This window comes from Anoplopoma fimbria, chromosome 22, assembly GCF_027596085.1.
Source record: "Anoplopoma fimbria isolate UVic2021 breed Golden Eagle Sablefish chromosome 22, Afim_UVic_2022, whole genome shotgun sequence".
In the NCBI taxonomy this organism is placed as follows: Eukaryota; Metazoa; Chordata; class Actinopteri; order Perciformes; family Anoplopomatidae; genus Anoplopoma; species Anoplopoma fimbria.
The window spans coordinates 5949190-5969189 of record NC_072470.1 but is presented as its reverse complement, the minus strand read 5'-3'; the positions used below and the strand labels follow the sequence as shown (position 1 = coordinate 5969189).

The 20000-nt window shown below is 41.5% G+C and overlaps 1 protein-coding gene across 3 annotated transcripts; it reads right to left on the bottom strand.

The window, feature by feature from the left end:
- Positions 1 to 51: 51 nt before the first annotated feature.
- Positions 52 to 6078, bottom strand: LOC129111569 (cyclic AMP-responsive element-binding protein 1-like). 3 transcript variants are annotated; one of them, XM_054623561.1, is made up of 8 exons: positions 5923 to 6078; positions 4855 to 4951; positions 4601 to 4777; positions 4085 to 4185; positions 3653 to 3792; positions 2929 to 3105; positions 2597 to 2750; positions 52 to 2414 (listed from the first exon to the last, which is right to left on the bottom strand). In XM_054623561.1, exons 2-8 carry the CDS (start codon positions 4939 to 4941, stop codon positions 2270 to 2272), a joined length of 981 nt encoding a protein of 326 aa, XP_054479536.1. In that variant the 5' UTR covers positions 4942 to 4951; positions 5923 to 6078; the 3' UTR covers positions 52 to 2269. The 3 variants fall into 3 exon arrangements, with proteins under 3 accessions (XP_054479536.1, XP_054479538.1, XP_054479537.1); XM_054623563.1 differs by having other exon boundaries at positions 4601 to 4747; XM_054623562.1 differs by lacking the exon at positions 5923 to 6078 and adding an exon at positions 5765 to 5860.
- Positions 6079 to 20000: the final 13922 nt, after the last annotated feature.

The window sequence follows — 20000 nt, the reverse complement described above, 5'->3', positions numbered from 1 at the left end:
TTTTACACACGAATCAAATAAAAATGTTTAAACAAACAAAGATTACCAGAAACACATTTATTAACAGCTGCCAAAAATGTAATATTTGAATAGCTCTAACGTAATGCACTGTTTTATACAAGTTGGTGCTGACATTTAGAAATCGTGAGTACAAAATTAATGAAAAGCAACATAAAAAAAGCATACTGTCATGACTATATATATAATACCTAAAATAATACAACATGGCATTCCACTATGATGAAAAATATCATTTTTGTTCACTGTGAAAACTTTTTGATTTGGTCACACTTTACAATCCTTTACAGGGTGTTTGATAGGTGCAACCGAGTCGTACTTGTTGAGATTTGACGCTCCACACAACTAATAATGTCTAATAAAAATGCATGATGATGCCTTTAGAGTTAATAAGCAACAAAACGCATGGGCCTTTGTAGATTAATTACACCTTGTAACAGCGGGCTTGGCCTGTTTGTGGTGCGTGAGATTTTCCTGTTAAATCATTCGAAGTGTTGTAGGATTGTGTGCAAGGAAAGTGAGCATGCCACTTCGTAATCCTAGAAACAGAATTTGGAGACACCACTACATAGAGGTGACCTGATATCTCAGATTCGCATTACAAAGTCCAACTATTGAAATTGATTTTTTTTCTCTTCAATTAAAAAGAATGAAATCAAAACTTTCCCAATAACTAAACTGTGTTGACGTTCCGTTCAAAGACACCAACATACCAAGCAACCCGCGATTCCAGTGATGGGACATGCGTCTCCAAAGTTTGCTAATAAAATATGGAGACAAAAGTATTTCTTTCAATGCCAAACAAGTAAGGCTCATTATTTTTGTTTTTCCATTCAAAAATAATCCAAGAATTAATACAATTTATTTAAAAAAAATGGATTGAAAAATCCATAATACAAAAATGTGAGTGAAAATATATTTTTTAAATCCACTTTTAACAAAAACTCTGCAGTTTAAGCATTTTTTGTTTACATAGTCTTGTGCATGAGCTGCATTTAATAAAATGCCACAAACTGCCCTGTACCAAATGTTTTGATTTCATTTTACATTTGAAGCTTCCATTTATGTTTTCGAATAACCGTTGAATTCAGTCATATTTTATAACGGCAAATACTGATATAATTAGTGCACCAATCTTTATCTGCAGCTGTGCAGATACACAAGGTTTAAACAGAATGAATAGACATGCAAAAGAAATGTTAATTTAAAATTTGAATGTCAATGTTATGAATGAAGCTTCGAACTATTCGGTACAGTCCTGCTGTTTACTGTAAACTACAGAGATCAGCAGGAAACAAAATCCCAGTTGGAATCTTGTTTAAACTGGTAGAAATGAAAAAAAACAAAAAACAATGAGCCTTAGGTATATTACCGGCAACATGCATCAGAACATAAACACTTTTGTGACCATAAATGTTTCACTTGAGAGATTATGACTTCGGCCTGTCTTTGTCTAGTATCTTTAAAGCTGAATTTAACATGAAGACGATTTTAAAACTCAACATAATAGTTAGCTTCTTTTTTTTTTTTGTTCATGTCAGATCAAGGCAAAGTAAATTTAAGTAAAAAAAAAAAAAAAAAAAAAAAAAAAAAAAAAAAAGGTCAATGGCATTACGCAAGCAGATAATCCAAATACATAATAAAACGAAACACAGCTAAAAGATAAAAATGTCCATGAAACAGCCCATCTACAGTTCAAAGCATTAGTAAGTAACAGATGTTAATGCAATAGCGCAAGTACAGTTACAAACGATGCACACAAAAGGAAACCTCTCCAAATGATCCGAGTGTCTTTGGGAGATTAAAATGTAAAAAGTTCCGTCGTTATCGGTGATGGTATTTGCGCAGTTCCCCGTTGCTGGTGATGTCGCCCAGTTTGTCCAGGCACCAGTGACTGGAATGCTTCCCTTTGGTGGCGTCGAAAAAAACGCACAGAACAGCCTCATGGCCTGTTCTGTCACTTCACCACAAGGACCCTGTATGGTTCTAGTCTCCTCCACATCCGTTCTGAACATTTGCGTCACCCTTCTCATGGGGAACAGAAATACGATTTCATAAACGCTGAAGTGGGAGGGGGGGTGTGTTTTTCTCTATTCCTGGTGAGTCACTTTACAGATTTTTCAGCAGTTTTTAAAAAGAAAGCAAAAGAGTAGAAAAGGGGGAGTGGCATCCAGATGCATGGCTCTGTGCTGAGTCTCTGTACATGGGGACAGGCCCCTGTCGAGCCCCTGGCAGGCGTTTGGTTTCCTTTCTACTCAGATTTGTGGCAGTACAAGTCTTTGAGGGCTTTGAGTTCCTCGATGAGGGTTTTGTTCTGGTTCTCCAGCACGGCCACGCGGTTCTCCAGACACTTGACGTACTCCTTCTTCTTCCTGCGACACTCTCGGGCTGCCTCCCTGTGTGACATGAACACCATGTGTGAGTAGATGTCTGTGGTTAAGGTCTAAAACGTGCATACATGGCTACTTTCATGGCAGCTTACATCTCAGTGCTTGCATCAGTTTGCACTGTTTCTCATTTCTAGATGTTAACACAACAAGAAAAATGAACACCACCATTGGCCACATAAAACCCGTACCTGTTTTTCATAAGTCGGACCTCCCTTTTGCGTGTGACTTCCTCTGTGCCTCCTCCTGTGCCCATTGCAGGCGAAGTTGCCATGACCACCCCAGGGGTGATGGCGTTGGTGGGGGCTGTGCGGATCTGATAGGCCTGGACATCACCGGAGGCAGCTGAGGGACGAAGAGAGACAAACACACAGCGTTTTTAATAAAGAGATACAGAAATACACGTTTATGGATGTTTTTTCTGTTCTTATTGGTTTAGTTTTATGTTCAAAATGTATTGCAAAACTCATTCATTAATCTTCATTAGGCTTAAGCAAAACAGAACGTTAAATTATTTCCCCACCTTGTACGACCACTTGGTTGCTGGGCACGAGGATCTGCTGCCCGTCGGTGGTCTGGGCGTACTGCAGGATGGTGGCACCACCCTGGCCTGCGTTGGCCATGGTCAGTGTCTGCAGGCCCTGCACTCCATCTGTTCCGTTATTGGCCAGCTGGATGGCTCCACCCTGGGTGATGGCAACTGCAGAGGGACATTATGTTTGAGTTAGTCCCAAATGAGCATAAGTGATGTTCTCCAAATTGAAATCATTGGTCAGGGAAATTGAAATACAAGATGACAGCGGCAAGTGAAATCGTATCCATCCATCCATTTAAAAGGAAATTAATTGAATTGTCCTTTCCTAAAAATGTGAGTGCTCTTCATTCATCTTTTTTTTTAACAATTTTATTCCATTCCTGCCAAATAAATCCCCTAAATGCTACACACTGGACCTTTAATACGTGTCCAAGAAAAACTCTGATCGTGACAGAGAGTATCAGATCCAGAAAGGTCAATGCATACACTGACAAGCAGAACTAACTTCCTTGGTGTGATACAAACCAATGAAATAATAATGGCTTAGTATTAAATATCTGATTATTGAGACCTTGTTTTCAACTGCCTCTTAATTAAGCAGCGACAAGACACTATTGCTAAGAGCAAAAGGCCAACACTTGACATCAGGATATCCTGCAAGTTTCAACACAAACCACCAGCTTCCTGTATCGCAGTATTTAAAAGTACTTACTGTACTGGCCACTACTAGTCTGATAGATGGGAGTCGGCATGGTGACTGTGGTGATGGCAGGGGCTGTGTCGTCTTCTGACTTTTCTTCCTCAATTCGAGGAACTGCTGGAACATCCGACGATAAATCGTTCAGAATCTTCCTGTAGATGAAAAACAATCACAAAGGAATCTCAGCAAAATGTTTTCTTGGATTTTAAAACAAAATAATAATAATACCAATGCTCCAAAATAACTTGACCTCTCTCGCGGTTGCAAGTTAAGCCTTTTGCTTAAAAGTAACAATAGTTAATTAAATGGAAAAGCTCTCTCACACTCAGACATCCAACACTGTCAAAAAAACCATCAAACAATAATACAACAGGGAAAATGTTTGCTCAAATGAGAGCGCTACTCGAGATTCATTATATATTTGTGATAAGATGTTTCACAGACCTATAAGAAGGTCGTCTGGACAGGATCTCTCGCCTCTTCTGAGAATCTGTCACACTGTCTACGGACTCCTGAGAGTCTTCACTCTCAGCAACAGTTGAAATCTGCAAGTGAACAAAAATCATTATACTGTTATTTTAACAGCTGACTCAACAAAGAAAATCTGATCTTTTTTGTTGTTATTCTCTTATTAGTTTTCTTTACCCCAAAGAATGTGTGTATGCAAGACCGGAAGAAGTATGAAATGAAGTGCTGTCTTCTAATCCCATGTGGATGGGCCAAAAGTTTCAGCTTCTATCGCAATGTTTTGTAAGATTATGTGCTCCATAATGACAATTAATGAGACAACTCACTTTAATGAGTTCAGATGCTAATTTGTTTTCTTTAATTTTTAAATTCTGACTCAAGCATGTCTGCATTCATTGGCTATTATTAAGACAATAAAGCAAAAATATTATTGGTGTGCTGTATATATATAAAAAATAAAATAAATAAAAAAGCCAAAAAGTGTCCTCTCACCTGTACGGTTTGGACTTGTGGGGACTGGATGACAGAGGGCTGGGCAGCTTGGATCACCCCGTGCACCTGGACTGTCTGACCATTAGGTAACTGCACTAGTGTTACAGTGGAACCACTGGTTGTCACCTGGCCAGCTGCTATGGTTGCCTGTAACCACGGCAACGCACAGTCACGAATCTGATGAAGTTTTGAGCAGTTCTAAGCAGCAGAAACGACCAGTTATCTCAGGTATTCAAAGTGCTGATGAGATTTACCTGGGCCAGGGTGATGTGCTGCGCCTCAGACTCCGAGACAACTGTTTCACCACTTTGCTGTGTGTCTGCACCAGCCTCCATTGTCATTTAAAAAAATCTGAAAAATGTAAAAAGAGACCTCCTTATTTGAATACACACCATCATGCTTGAAACAGAACTGTATAAATAAAGTGGTGTACGGTGTGTGTGTGCAGCCAAAAAACACTCTGGGAGGCTGTGCATCATCCACAGTGCATGTTCTTGCAGGAGGGTGTGGCTTAGCTTAGCTTAGCATGCTAACATAACATCTATCTTAGCATGTTTCCATTTAAAAGCATCATTCCCCCCCAACACTCACAAACATAACATGAATGCACAAAAAACACCCCCCCTCCCTCCTCCAACATGTAAACCAAGCACACCCTTCACCCTGGAGTTACACTGTTAGCATGTAGCTAGTTAGCTCCAGCAGCATGAGCTTCATTGATTCTGTTAGCATGCTAACAAGCTAGCAATGCATTGAGAGTGCAAACCAAAAAATTTAGCCGCCATTTATTCAACATCTATTAAATCTCTATTTAAACTTTTTTTTTTTTTTTTTTTTTTCCTCTCCTTGTGTGTGGAGCTTTGCACACACACACACACACACACATGTGGTGCATATATATTACATATTTAATTAAATAAGTGAATAACAGTAGCTGTGAGCCTGCATGGAGGGAAATGTCTGCATGCATTGAGATGTGTGCAAACTAAAAAAAAAAAAAAAAAAAGGTTTCTTTTTGTGTGTGTGTGTGGGCTAAATTCAAAGTTTAAACACGTGTTAAAAATGAATTTACACAACATGATAAGATTGCTTTTGCAACATATTTCTAGGCAGTTTTATTAAAAAATAAAAACACATTCAAAAAGCCCACTCCCATATTAATACCTATGTCTCAGCCCTGCAGAGACTGACTCATTTTGAGAGCCTCTGCAACACCGCCGCCATGATCTCTTTGTTGGCTTTGTGCGGATATCAGGCTGAGATAACTTTCTCTGTGCAGCCATCTATCTTGTTTAGCAAACATCGGATGCGTATCCTCTTACCAACACAGACTCGCTTCGTCACTCCCGGGTCTACGGAGCTCCACTTTTATTCAGACCGACACGTAAGAGACCGCGTCAGGCTACACCTCCGTCGCGTCACCGAGAACAACAACACGGAGAGGAGGACGAGGGGAGACGACGGCAGCGAGAGGCAGCGCCGAGCGACCGGGGGGGGGACCCGAGTGGTGACGGAGAAGGACGGAAAGGGACGAAGGTTGCCGAGAGGGGAGGAGGGGGGGGGGAGGGGGAGGGGGAAACCACGGAGATTGCCGAGGATAGATTGAGCTCATCGGATGGGTCTGCGCATGCGCGGGATTGTGAACTCGAAAAACTATATAAAAAACTATAAAAACAAATAGGGGACAGCTGTATTTATTTAGTAGTAGTGATAATAAGAATTTTACACTGTTAGTGTAAAATTGACTTCCTCATATTACATTACATTGTGAACTCGAAAAACTATACTATACCAATAGGGGACAGCTGTATTTATTTAATAGTAATGATAATAAGAATTTTACACTGTTATTTATTGTGAAAATTAAATCATCATCTCTTTTAACATATTTAAATATTAAAAGAGATGATGATTTAATTTGTCTTTTTTTGTATTATTTATTGTGAAAATTGACTTCCTCACATTACATTACATTACAGTCATTTAGCTATTGTACTATACAAATAGGGGGCAGCTGTATTTATTTAATAGTAATGATATTAAAATTTTACACTGTTAGTGTTAAATATGTTAAAAGAGATGATGATTTTTTTTTTTGATTTTGTCTTTTCTTTTTTTGTATTATTTATTGTGAAAATTGACTTCCTCACATTACATTACATTACATTACAGTCTATTTATACAAATAGGGGACAGCTGTATTTATTTAAAGTAACTTATAAAGTGTATTCAACATAGGTATTCAAGAGAACTATTAGTCACCAGAAGTCAAAATTGCATCTCCTTTCTTAAACAAGCATCTTAAAGCATAAACCAGAGCAAAAGTATAGTGCAGAGTGCAGATTACTTAAACGAAAACAATAATTGCAACAGACTAATACGAATATAATAAGTGCTACAATTAATACGAATAGGATAAGTGCAATAAACGAATACAAAAACAATAAGCTGCTGCTACACCCGATATTATTATTATTATTATTATTATTATTATTATTATTATTATTATTATTATTATTATTATTATTATATTCCTTTATTGATCCCCATGGGGGAAATTCGGGTGTAGCAGCAGCTCAATTACAGAAACAGATTATAAATACATATGTTATACAATTAAAATAAAAATAAAAATAAAATAAAATAAAAATAAAAATAAGAATAAAAATACAAATGTACAGTATATCCACATGGGGGACTGGTCAGCATGATATAATGCTGATATATGATGCATGATGCATGATATAATATTCATTGTAATTCGAACAGACGCATGCTTTACGAAAACACTGCTATTCACCATATATTCACATTTTAGAAGCTAGAATTAGTGATTTTTGTTTTTGCAATTCCAAAAGATTATTATTATTATTATTATTATTATTATTATTATTATTATTATTATTATTATTATTATTCTACTATCTGTATTCATGTTGTGCATATATTGTAATTTTTTTACACATAGAAAAAAACAAAATAAGGAAAAACCCCATTCACAAATGTATACCAAGCTTGCACAAAATAACAGTAACAATTATTGCCAGGATTTTGATAAAAATGAAAGTGTGATCAGCTTTTTACACCATTTTCTAAACTGACATTGGCTACGTAAAATACTGAGAAAAACCACCATATATTCACATTTCAGAAGCTAGAATCAGGGATTTTTGTTTTTGTAATTTCTAAAGAAAAACATTTTTTATTACCATACAATTATTTAAAGTGTTGCCAATTAACTTTCTGTGGATCGACTAATCTTCTCAGCTCTAAATCTTGTATAAATTCATTATTTATACAGTGACTTCCTGTCACTGAAACCCAAAGCCCTTCAGACCTGGCTTGCATTATTCACGTCTTTTATCACATCACCAAAATGCTTCTGTTAGTGTTAAATATGTTAAAAGAGATAATGATTTCATCTTTCTTTTTTTGTATAATTTTTTTGTAAAAAATTGACTTCCTCATATATAATATTAATTGGTTCATGCATGCTTTACGAAAACACTGCTAATCATGATATGTGAATATAAAATACTACCAAACCTAGAATTTTGATGGGAAACATTACAAGAAAAATGTATAGAACCAAAATCACTGGGATGATATTGCATGGTTAATTTATTATAAATCATATGTTAGAGTTAAGTAAACATCTTAACAGTAAACATCAGGCACATTGTTGAGACGGTTTAAAATTCACAGACTGCATTGCTCTATTTATCCACATGGTGGCAGCAAAACCCTTCTTTATTTTTCCCACTATGGGAGTCAGCACTGCCCCATCACATGTTTATTTTATCTCAGCCTGATACGATCTGTGATTAGATTGGTCTTAACTGTGATACTGGCTTAGTACCAGCAAACCATATTGTGATTTTAATGAGAAACCAATGGGCATCAGCCCTGTATTACTTATTAGGTACTATTTACAGCCCTGCTGATTCACATTACATTTACTTCTCCTAGGTCGTCCAATTTAGCCGTAAAATCTGCTCATTAACTCTGTCACTAGGTGTGTGAGGACTGGTGCTGTAGGGCTGAAATGGGTTCCAAGCTGTGGCAGCTGGTCAAAATCCTTTGGGGGAAAATGAGACTTCAGACCAATTTACGACCATCATCTCTATGTGCGAGGTCATTTCGGAGGCCTCTTAACACACACACACACACACACACACACACACACACACACACGTCAAACATACCATCTTCAACCTATCGAGTGATTGACTACACCAGTGGTGCAACATATCCACTGCAGGCCCAACCAATCTTGTGCCCTTTACCATAAAAACTCTCTGTATCCTTCAACAAAACTCTTACATTTTGTACTTTTCTATTCAAAGTGAAGCACTAATGATGAATCGTGCGGTCACCTATTCATCATAAAACTCATCCCAAATATCATAAATATGTGTCACAATCCAGCCTTCTTATCGGTTCCAGAGTCAAAGTCAATAGCTTGATTGGACATTGATTTCCCTTAATAATGACTGCCAGAGGACACCCTTAGCAAACCTTAATTAGCCTGCAGTGGAGAGGTTTTATTCGTTATCACTGAATGTGGACTTGGCTGCAAACCATGCACTACCGACTGTTGCAGTGTTTCTGTGAAAATTACTCTACAATCTGTATTCATGTTGTGCATATATTGTAATTTTTTCAAATCATAAAGAAAAACCCCATTCACAAATGTATACCAAGCTTGCACAAAATAACAGTAACAATTATTGCCAGGATTTTGATAAAAATTATAGTGTGATCAGCTTTTTACACCATTTTCTAAACTGACATTGGCTACGCAAAATACTGAGAAAAACCACCATATATTCACATTTCAGAAGCTAGAATCAGGGATTTTTGTAATTTCTAAAGAATTTTCTTTTTTTATTACCATACAATTATTTAAAGTGTTGCCAATTAACTTTCTGTGGATCGACTAATCTCCTCAGCTCTAAATCTTGTATAAATTCATTTAGATTTTGCCTCTTCCTGTCACTGAAACCCAAAGCCCTCCACATCCGCTGTTGAAAACACATGAACGCACAAACACAATCAGACCTGGCTTGCATTATTCACGTCTTTTATCACATCACCATCACGTTTATCTGAGTGCACATTTACATGGTCGGTGTTGCCTGGTGATTAAAGCACATTTGTGATTCAGGCTGCTAATGCTGGTGAGTTCTGGCACAGAATATCTGATTTGCAAAGGTTTTTTTACCAGAGAGCGCTCTGCAGCAACGACCCTGGCTGTAAATCACCGCTGCAAACACCCACAAACAGCCGAGTGAAATGATGCCACAGACGTCCAAAATGGTGTAGGAGGAGGAGGATAGGAGTTTAATCTTCAGCATATGAAGTAGAGACCTGACTCCAATCCATAGCCCTATCCGTTCCCCTTAAACCCAGCTGTCAAAGCCCCTGGCTTAACACAAGCCTCCAAAACCCCATCGACAGCGAGCCCTATGACTCTCTCTCTTTACCCAATTTTTTGTGTTTCTTTTTCTTTTCTCTTTCCCTGTGTGTGTGTGTGTGTGTGTTTTTTTTTTTGAAATCACACAGTCATTCAAAATCACGACCCTTTTTTCCAAAATCATGATCTGAGGCGGTGAATGTAACAACTACACCTCGGCTCCAGGCATGTCTTCAACCCCCCGCTGCACTGCAATATTGAAAGTATTAATAACATGCCTGGTATATTCTCTCAACATTTGCCGTCGAATTTTAAATGCAGTCCTCAATCAAAGCGAGGGGAAATATCACACCTGCCACTCAAGCAGGGCATTATGGGAGATATCAGCTCTTTTGGGGGGTGGGGGGGGGGTGGGGGTGCAGCGTCCAGAGAGAGGCTGAATATGAATACTGAGGGGGGAAAAACATGCAGTGCATTTGAATACCACTGACCTTATATGCATGCTTTTCATTGTAGGTAGAATTACCTGAATCGCATATGAACCAGTGCACCTGGCTGAGGGTTGCCATGGATACTGGGCCCCACAGTCTGTCTCTCTCTATATCACACACACACACACACACACACACACACACACACACACACACACACACACACACACACACACACACACACACACACACACACACACACACACACACACACACACACATGCAGGGTTCTCAAATCTGAAGATGTGAGTTTAAGAGATATCCAGTAAAAAATTATTGTGTGCGTTGCGGTGCAGTATCAAGCTGCAGCTGCAAGGCAGGAGAGTTATCTAACACAGTGAGATTGTGCTGACCCGGACCTCTTGCTAATCTCGGCTGTAGGCAACACCGTGTATTGGGCGATCTCAATCAATCCGTCAAGGTGTCAGCCCCTTCCTCCCTCTCTATCTCTACCCCCCTGCAAGGATTTTTTCACCTCCACTCCCCTCCCCCCACCGCTTCATCCATCTGACCATCCTTTCTTTCTTTCTTAAAGGTTAGCTTTCGATTTCATTCCCCAAGTCTGTCTTAATAAGACACTAACATGCCCATTCGTATGATGAAAGAGTTGTTGGTAACTGTACTCCATCCTCCTCCAACAAAATCTTTGTTTTTTGGTCTGAGTTTGATAAATCAAGAGGGCATCTACTAAAGTTATGGCATTTTCTTTCTGAATTTTACTATTTCCTTTCTGAGCTTGGGGATATGTTCAGATAGTTAAATGTAGAGTTTTTTTTGGCAGGAACCAACACCAGCAACGAAGCAGCTAAAGAAAAATTGGATACACTGGATTGGTATTAGCACAGATACTTGCTTTGTTGTTGGCCATGATGTAACCAATCCACATTAAATAGTTTCATACATTCATTAAAGACAGTTTTGAGATACAGCGTCACCTTGCCTTCATAAAAATGTTTCCTCTCAGTTCCATGTGAGGTGCGAAGATTTCCTCAAAATCAATGTGGAAAGAAGAGACTGGAAAGGGATTCATGTGTTGTGTTGGCAGATTTGATTTATTTCCAACAAAAATCAGATAAAACTCACAACTACAAATAACTCCTCTTTCAGAAAACCCACCTTGACATTTTAAACATAGGTTGCCAATTGCAGCTGTTCATTTTAAGCACCATCTTGTTACTCCCTGTTTCATTTTTTCCAGCTTCTTATTTTCCTCTTCGACTGCCAAGGAGTTTGAAGTCGGTCTCAGGTGTTTCTTTATCATTTGTTTGGCTTCACACAGATAGACAGGCTCTTCCCACACTCTGTCTGTCAAAGAAATGTGAGTTCCAACTTAAACCATTTCGTCTCGTGAAGAAACCAGAAATGCTGGCTGATACTAGAATCTCCCCTTTAATTGGGGTTCTGTGGAGAGAGATAACTGCTCCTTCACATGTCGGAGGTAAAACATGTTGTCCAAGCCTCGCAAAGAGTTCTACCCCAGTTTTTTTTAAATATTGTATGATCTAGCAAAGCAAAAACTATCTCTCAAGTCTCGTTCACATGTATCAACAGCACAAGCTTCATGTCAAAGAGGCAAAAACATCCTCGCACTTTTAGTACAGAAAGAGCATTTTTTGATATTTAAGCTTTTGATCTATGACTTGTTCCAGTCTGGGTTTTTTTCTTAAACGAAAATCGACATTCAATCCCCCCCGTTGCCTTTTTTTCTTTTGGTGAAGCAGTAGTAGGGCTAGACGGTGGTAAAGACAAAAACACACCCATGATGGGCTAGGTGCTAGAGTGTGTGTGTCTGTGTGTGTGTGTGTGTGTGTGTGTGTGTGTGTGTGTGTGTGTGTGTGTGTGTGTGTGTGTGTGTGTGTGTGTGTGTGTGTTTGTGTGGGCTTGCCGCAGTGCTCCTTCCCGTCATAACATGTCATTCTGGACACTATTACTCCCAACAGAGGCAGACACTGCAGCTCGCTGACACAGAGCGTGAGGTCATCTGTCAAACAGACGAGGCAAGTGTGTGTTTGTATGTGTGTCCACCGGAACGTGCCTGTACATCTTCTCCATCCAGGCCTGACTCGGCATGAGATAACACATGTGTTTGTTGCGTGTTTTGTGCATGTAGCTTGAATATATTCCTGGTTGTGAGCTATAGCGGAACATAAAGACCCTGGGAAGCTGTCATTCACCGAGCAGAACACTGTTACCTTACAAACCCCGGCTCTCATCCCTCGCCTCCTCTCTTGCTGCCGAGTTCAAAGATTGCCATGGCTACCGGCATCCCAGTGGGAACGCAATGTGCTGTGCCCCGGAGCCATCGGAGCAAGCGTGCTTCACAGGGGGGTGGAGGGGAGGATATGGTGACCTTTGACCCGGTCTTACTAATGGAGAAGTGAAGGCAGGGGGGTTGGGGTTAGAGAAACAGGGCTGTGCAGGGTTGTAAATTCAACTGATCCTCGCGGATTGCCACGTGGGGTTGTGGGCGTAGCGGCCTTATAGCTTCTGAGCCCGGCGACTCGTGCCGGCTGCCTATACCCGGATTTCAGACGGGGCCCCTGGGCGAGCGAGATAGCCGCCCTCTAATCCGCAGAGTCTCCCTCACCTTGCCTCCTCCGTGTTTCCCAGATAGTGCATCTTTTGTGTCAGATCTGTGCAGCTGTCAGCCTCCGCTGCTTGTTAGGATGATGCCGGCTTTGTGTGAGTTTTGCACGCGCATGTGTGTGTGTGTGTGTGTGTGTGTGTGTGTGTGTGTGTGTGTGTGTGTGTGAGTGTGAGTGTGAGACAGAGGCAAATACACAGAGAACAGTGAAAGATGTGAGAGGTGCCTTTACAAACCGCCCCCACCCCCAAAGAGAGAGGAAGGTACCCATGAGGCAGGGGATGTTGCAGATATCATGTCAATTTGAATTATTTATTCGAAACAAGAACAATCTGGATATTTTCAATTCTCTAGCAAAGATATAATATCAGTTATTCTACAAATGGCTCATTTAACAGAGGGACTCATTTGATTGGCAGGTGACCTTTAATACAAACCTGAATTGCTTTTGTCCATTCACCAGCGTTTTATGGAGCTTTCCACTGCTTTTTTATTTATTTATTTTTCCAATCTGCCCACTTGATCTACTGATTATGATTGTAGGATACGTATGACAGCTGCAGAATTTGATTTGTAGTAAACCCAGTATTAAGACTGGACTTTCATGCTCCACAGAATTTTTGTATTTGGGATTTTTTTCTCAGAGAAACTTGAGCAAGAAGAGATTGTTTGTACCATTCTGCTCATTTTCATTCAGCAAATCTTATAAGGTTGAAGTTGCCTTTACTCACACATCTAATCTGAACAAGTTACTCTGCTTAGCAAAATTACAAACAAATGACATGTCACCTACTTCCAGCGCTTCAGTTATTTCTGTTATATATAAATATAAATATAAAACCCTAAGACGTGAATCTGTTTTCTGAAGTGTGTTAATAACATTCAATGTTTAACTTAAAATTTGACTTTCTAATCATGCAGCGTGCATTTTTAATGCTCAAAACTTGACACAGAGCTCACAGAGCTGTCTCTTCCAAGCCAGAAGATGCAGCAATATTTGTGCAGAGAAAGAGAAGCCAGAGTGTGTGTGTGTGTGTGTGTGTGTGTGTGTGTGTGTGTGTGTGTGTGTGTGTGTGTGTGTGTGTGTGTGTGTGTGTGTGTGTGTGTGTGTGTGTGTGTGTGTGTGTGTGTTATTCCATGTCTGTGTATGCATGAGGGAATAGAAGGGGACAGTCAGGAGAAGGGTTATTTACTGCGCGGCCCAGGCGACCTGTCCGTCCTCACGTCCAGCCCCAGCAGATTAAGATGCAGCCGCTGGCGGCTGCCAGAGCTGGCTGAGATTGATGGGGAACACGGGGGCCACAGAGGCCCTGCAGAATCCTGAACAGAGCCTGTGGGTACCAGCCAGCCATGCTGCTTGCAGACAGCAGCTCTTCTCTCCTTCCCTCTCTCTCTCTTGTCACCTTTTTCTATCTTTTTTTCTGACTTTTCTTTATCGCTCTGTTGCTCTTTCTGGCAATTTTTTTCTTTTCTCTCTGTCACTCTGCCGCTTTCTGCATCCCTGTTTTTCTGTCTCTCTGTCACTCTATCGCCCCACTGTGCCCCCCAACTAGTCTCGCAAGCCCCCCCCTCCACCGGAAGACGCTGTCTCAGCAGCTTTAGCAGATTTGGATGTCATGAAACTGCAGGTGTGTCAGCATCGTGTGTGTGTGTGTGTGTGTGTGTGTGTGTGTGTGTGTGTGTGTGTGAGGGACAAATGTGAGGAGGAATATGCTCTCAATAAATAATTCTCTGGTTAAGATGGGTAGCAGGAAAGTTAACTGTGAGATAGATGCCTGTGTGTGTGTGTGTGTGTGTGTGTGTGTGTGTGTGTGTGTGTGTGTGTGTGTGTGTGTGTGTGTGTGTGTGTGTGTGTGTGTGTGTGTGCATGAGTGCTAACATGGATCAATTGCAGCTCCTATAAGCTTTCTGCACAGCTGAAGAATTGCTGAAGGGAATGAAAATAGCAATTATCTCAGTGTGTCAACATCTGCATGAGTGTTTATACTCGCCAGTTGTTAGAAAATCATCCTAATGGTGCAGTGATGGAAGAGGGAACGCATGAGAATGGAAAATGGATGCTGTGTCTGAGTGAGTGTGTGTGTGTGTGTGTGTGTATGTGTGTGTGTGTGCGGACACGAGTGTGTGTATGCTGAACAAACTGCACTGGCAGGGTTTTTGTTGGAGTCCCCAGGGCAGAAGACGCATGAGTCAGCGGCCAGTAGGATTTATGGCCAATTGATTAAATTAGCATTTGTTCTGCTACTGGGGCAGCAGCCTGTCAGTATAAACACACACTGAAACACACACACACTCCCACGTGGGCAAACAAACATGCACCTGTACACTGACTGCAGTAAAGGAACGCGGAGGCAGAGAAGCAAGACAATGAGGAATGAAAAAAAAAGAAAAAATCCACGGAGAGGCAGTAGACAATTAGCAATGGTGTCAATAAGTCAACATGATTAACATCAGGATCACTGGGATGTAAATACTGGAGGAAGCACACACCGCGCTCCAACAAGCCTCCTTCCTTAGCAGCTCCTTCATGCGATACAGCGCGTGAGCAAGGGGGTCGCACACGCCGGGCTTGCTGACAAGCCTTTTTTATGACATTCATCAAAGCCATCTGCCATTTTCCGCTCAATTAATTTGTTATGGGAAGTGGGATCAATTAAGTGCGCACTGTAATGGCTTTATATCCTTGTTTCCCTTTTATAGCCCAATATTTTCTGTGCTCCACTCTGGCATGAAAAGGCGAAATCGATATCCCCGGCTATTTTCCCCTCCCGTGGACTAATTTGTTTTTGCCACTCTCTTCCTGGCATGATAAACTGGCGGTAATGAGGGGTTATGGCGAGGGGGACAGACTAAACATAAACCCGCACTCGAAGCCAACAAGCAAACCGAGCATGCTCACTCCAACGCAGTTATTGAATCCAACAAGCTGCAGAGCTTAATCTACTGAGATCTCATTTGGATGTCAGGTGGAACTCGTTTCCCACACTTAACTGCAGACGCAGTAGTATCAAGAGGGATTGACCTTCGGCCTGTTATCGCCCGACACGCTGGTCACCCGTAGCGACAGCAAGTGGCTTAAAAAGACGGGGAGATGATAAGGACAATGGGTGGGACAGTTGGTCTGACAGTGACGGGTGGACCGTCGTCGGCTCGTGGCACCATTAGTACGAGTGTCACGGGGCGCCGGTGTACTCGCCTCCTCACCTCGACCCCTGCGACGTATTGATCGCGCTCCCATTAAGCCCGCTGATGGGCTTGATGATATGACGAAGGAGGTGGGGGAGTGATGCGGCCGCGTTTAAGTGCGTGCATGTGCATGACTTCCGAGCAGGTTGAAGGGGCCATCATTACTCCTGGAGCGGGGCCTGGTGACATTGCCATATTGATTTTGACATCATCTGGTCGGGATGTGCTTTGGATGCGGGCTCTTAAACCAAGGCGACCAAAGTGTCACCTTGTTTGTGTCAGCGGGGCTTACAGGGCCACCAAGGTCCCAACTGGACGTCCATGAGCTGAACATTACCGTTAAAGCTGAGGCTGTCAAGGTGAGTTCTGATTAAATCCCAACACAATCCCTGCTGCTCTGCATAATCCACCTACACAACACTCCCGGAGCACTTCACATGGGGACTATTTCTTTGGAAGGAGTGCTGAGGATCCACTGGTTGCATGAAAACAAATAGATGCAGAAGCCAACCCCCCCCCAAAAAAACCCCAACTTGTCGTTTTTACATTTCTGTTTTAATACAATGAGATGCTAATTATCGATATTTTCAGGTAATGGAAGACAAATACCTCCAGGCAGAACCAGGATAGCTGTTTTTTTTTTTTTAACCAAACCCTGATTGGTGCAAAGACAAAGGTGACATCATCTTTTTCAAACTGAGGCTCACCCACTTAAAACTAGTAAGAAAAGCGACCAAAAAAAATAATACTGCTAATGGTTCTTCTGCTGCAAGGTTTCCTTCCACCCCAGAGGTCACAGTCTCCCATTGTTTTCAAAAGTGCATTAAAGCAGTTGTTGCCGCACTGGCAAACGTAATTCATCACTTGATGGATGATGACTTAATTTAACCAAACGCGGACTTGTAGCTCCAAGTCAAAGTAATTTCATATGAATTGAAAGTAGCTCCATTCTACTGGAACTGAAAGTGAAGGAAATCAATGCACGTCCCCACCTACTTTTGCCTGCCACTCGGCCTTAAGTTTTTTTATTTTGACACTTCATTGCAGCCGGAAGAAATATGTAACAGTTCACCAGTAATAGAAAGCATGAAAAGGTGCCCATTAATGGATTTTTGAAAACAATGGGGGGCTGTGAGCTCTGGGAGGTAAGACAAACCCGCAGAGGAACACACAGTAGTTCCAGACAAGCAAAACCATTGGTGGGCTTTAGGCAGGGAAAAATAAATTACACTGGTATTATCTTTTAAATATCTATAAATCAGTGCTGCATTGATTAATTGAGACATTAATTTAATTACTGTGGACAAATATGACCAATTACCAGCTTCTACATTGTATTTGTATTGAGGGGCCACCGTGTCACAGTCTGCTGGGTTGCTTTACAGCACGAAATGGAGCCCAGTCGCCAGGATAACAAAATGTTAAACTGTACGGTTCAACAAAGCATGGATGTGCGAATGACGACGTTTTTGCATTTGGTCAATGCAAGTGAGGTGGTGTATTGAGGGACAGTTATTGCAAGTTACGTGGTATAGTAAAGAGTAAACAAACACAGGACTTTCAGCCAGGAGACCAATGTTTGTGTCCTGTATAAGTGCAAAAGTAGATGTTGACTTTACGCTTGTTACTTCACGCGGTGTAAAGAAAGTCAGCTAACGTTTTTATTTATTTACGTTATTACATTATTATTTTAACACAAACCATATTTTTTTTCACAATGAAATTTGTTTTTGTTAAATATTGAAACACTCTCTCCCGCTCTAATGTGTACAAGGTCATTTTAAAAGTGGGCTGGGCACCAGAGATGAAGAGTCAGCCTCCTGGACGCAGGTTTCATTCAGCCAACGCTGGCTTGCAAATGGTGGGCGGCAAAGATGGGGGTGTGGGTGGTAGGGGGGAGGCTTGGCTGCCTATCAAGACCAGCCGCAGATTAAAACTCCATCGATCCGGCTGTAATTTATTTATCAATTCAACCAAAAATTGACAAACATTGACCTCATTCTTGGAGAATCTCCTCTTTTAATCTTGTCGGACGTAGCGACTTGAATACCAAGCGAGCGAGCAGCCAAGCCTTTTATTCCCCCCAAAAAGTTAAACAAGTCGTGGTGAAAAAGCATCTTTCTTCCTCTCGCTTTAGAGTACAAAAGCGAGACTATTAAAAGCTCCATACTTCAGCTCCTGCTCTGCTGCATCTCCCAAACCCCTAGGACTTCTTACTTCTGACAATAAACAACTCATACATTTCTCACTGCCGCGCCAAAACCGTCGCTCTTTCCTCCACCATCCGTATTCTCGTCACTCCTCCCGCTCGTCTGATCTTTTCTTCCCTCTCTGGCTATCACTGGGTGCTGTTACACACTGTAACTTTTCTTATCACCACATCAAAGCCTCGTCTTTTCCCTACGCCAATCCCCACCCCCGTCTCTGCCCTTCTCTGTCCCCCCTCGCCGGTTACAGATGTGCAGAGTTTCTCTTAAAACCCAAATCCTGCTGACTGCAAAAAAAACAAACACTCATCGCATCATTATGAAAAGCTTCATCCTTCGTCGCTTCTCCTCTTCCCTACTCGCCCCCCCATGCTCGGACGGAATAATAAGGTTACCTCACTCACGCTCATGTCAAACAGCCTCTTCTCCCTCGTCCCCTCACCTCACGCCCTGCTCTCTGTCGTCCTCCTCACCCCTTCCTGAACCCTCCCCATGACCGGCCCTGTAATCCAATTAAAAGCACATTAGGGCCAAATGAATAGCGGTGGATTTAATTAGCTGCTGACGAAGGTTGGCTGGATGGCTGGCTGCCTGGCGGTCGGGTGCATGGATGGGGCGCGGAGGCTCGCGGGGAGACTGGCGTTGTTCGCCTTTACCCCCGCTGATGTCGAGGGGGTAAAGGCACGTTGGCTGATGAGCTGGCCTCGGTTTTGCATGCTCTGCTCCTGTGTGTCAAATGGAATTTACAAGTTCAGGCTGTAAGTGTGCAGGATTATGGTAAATAAGCTTTTAAAGGAAAGATTCACCATGTCAAAGTCCATGTCAAAACTCACATGCCCATATGTACATGGAAAGAAACTATAGCCCGTTCACACATTCTCTGCAACCCTGAACTCATCTAGACTATTAATTCTGACTGGACATTAAACAGACTTTACCCTGCCAGCTCCCTCAAACAAAGTCACTGTAATATCCCATAAGGCCATGTGAGAATGAGCAGGTTGTGGACAGAGAATTTACAGCAAGCGACTGGGTGAGTTGATTGCGTTTTCCGAGGTTGAAGAAGAAGGGTCATTTACAGGGAGACACCAACGAAAATGTCTTCCTGGAGGGACAAAGAGATTCGGGGAACTTCAGTCCGTAAGGGCAGATGCCAAATACATCAGATACATTCAAGAAAAGGCTAAACACCAACAATACCGCGTGTGTGAAAGGGCAACTCTGTCCGGACTTCAGCTGAGAAAATGGCATGTCAATCCATTACATACTGGTCATTGGAATCCCATTAAGATCTCTTCATGAGCAGGATGGATAAGAGGAACACACATTGCCTTGTAAATATAGTTTTCAGACACCTTGCAAAAAGTTGGAATCTGTCCATTAATACATTTAAGAGTACTCCATTGAAAATCACATACTCAACGACTGTAGGCTTGAAAGGCTGTTCATTTATATTCCCAAGGTTTATTCCTCCTGAATGCAAAGGCTCGCCTCTCTTTATTCTTTTGGTTTTAGC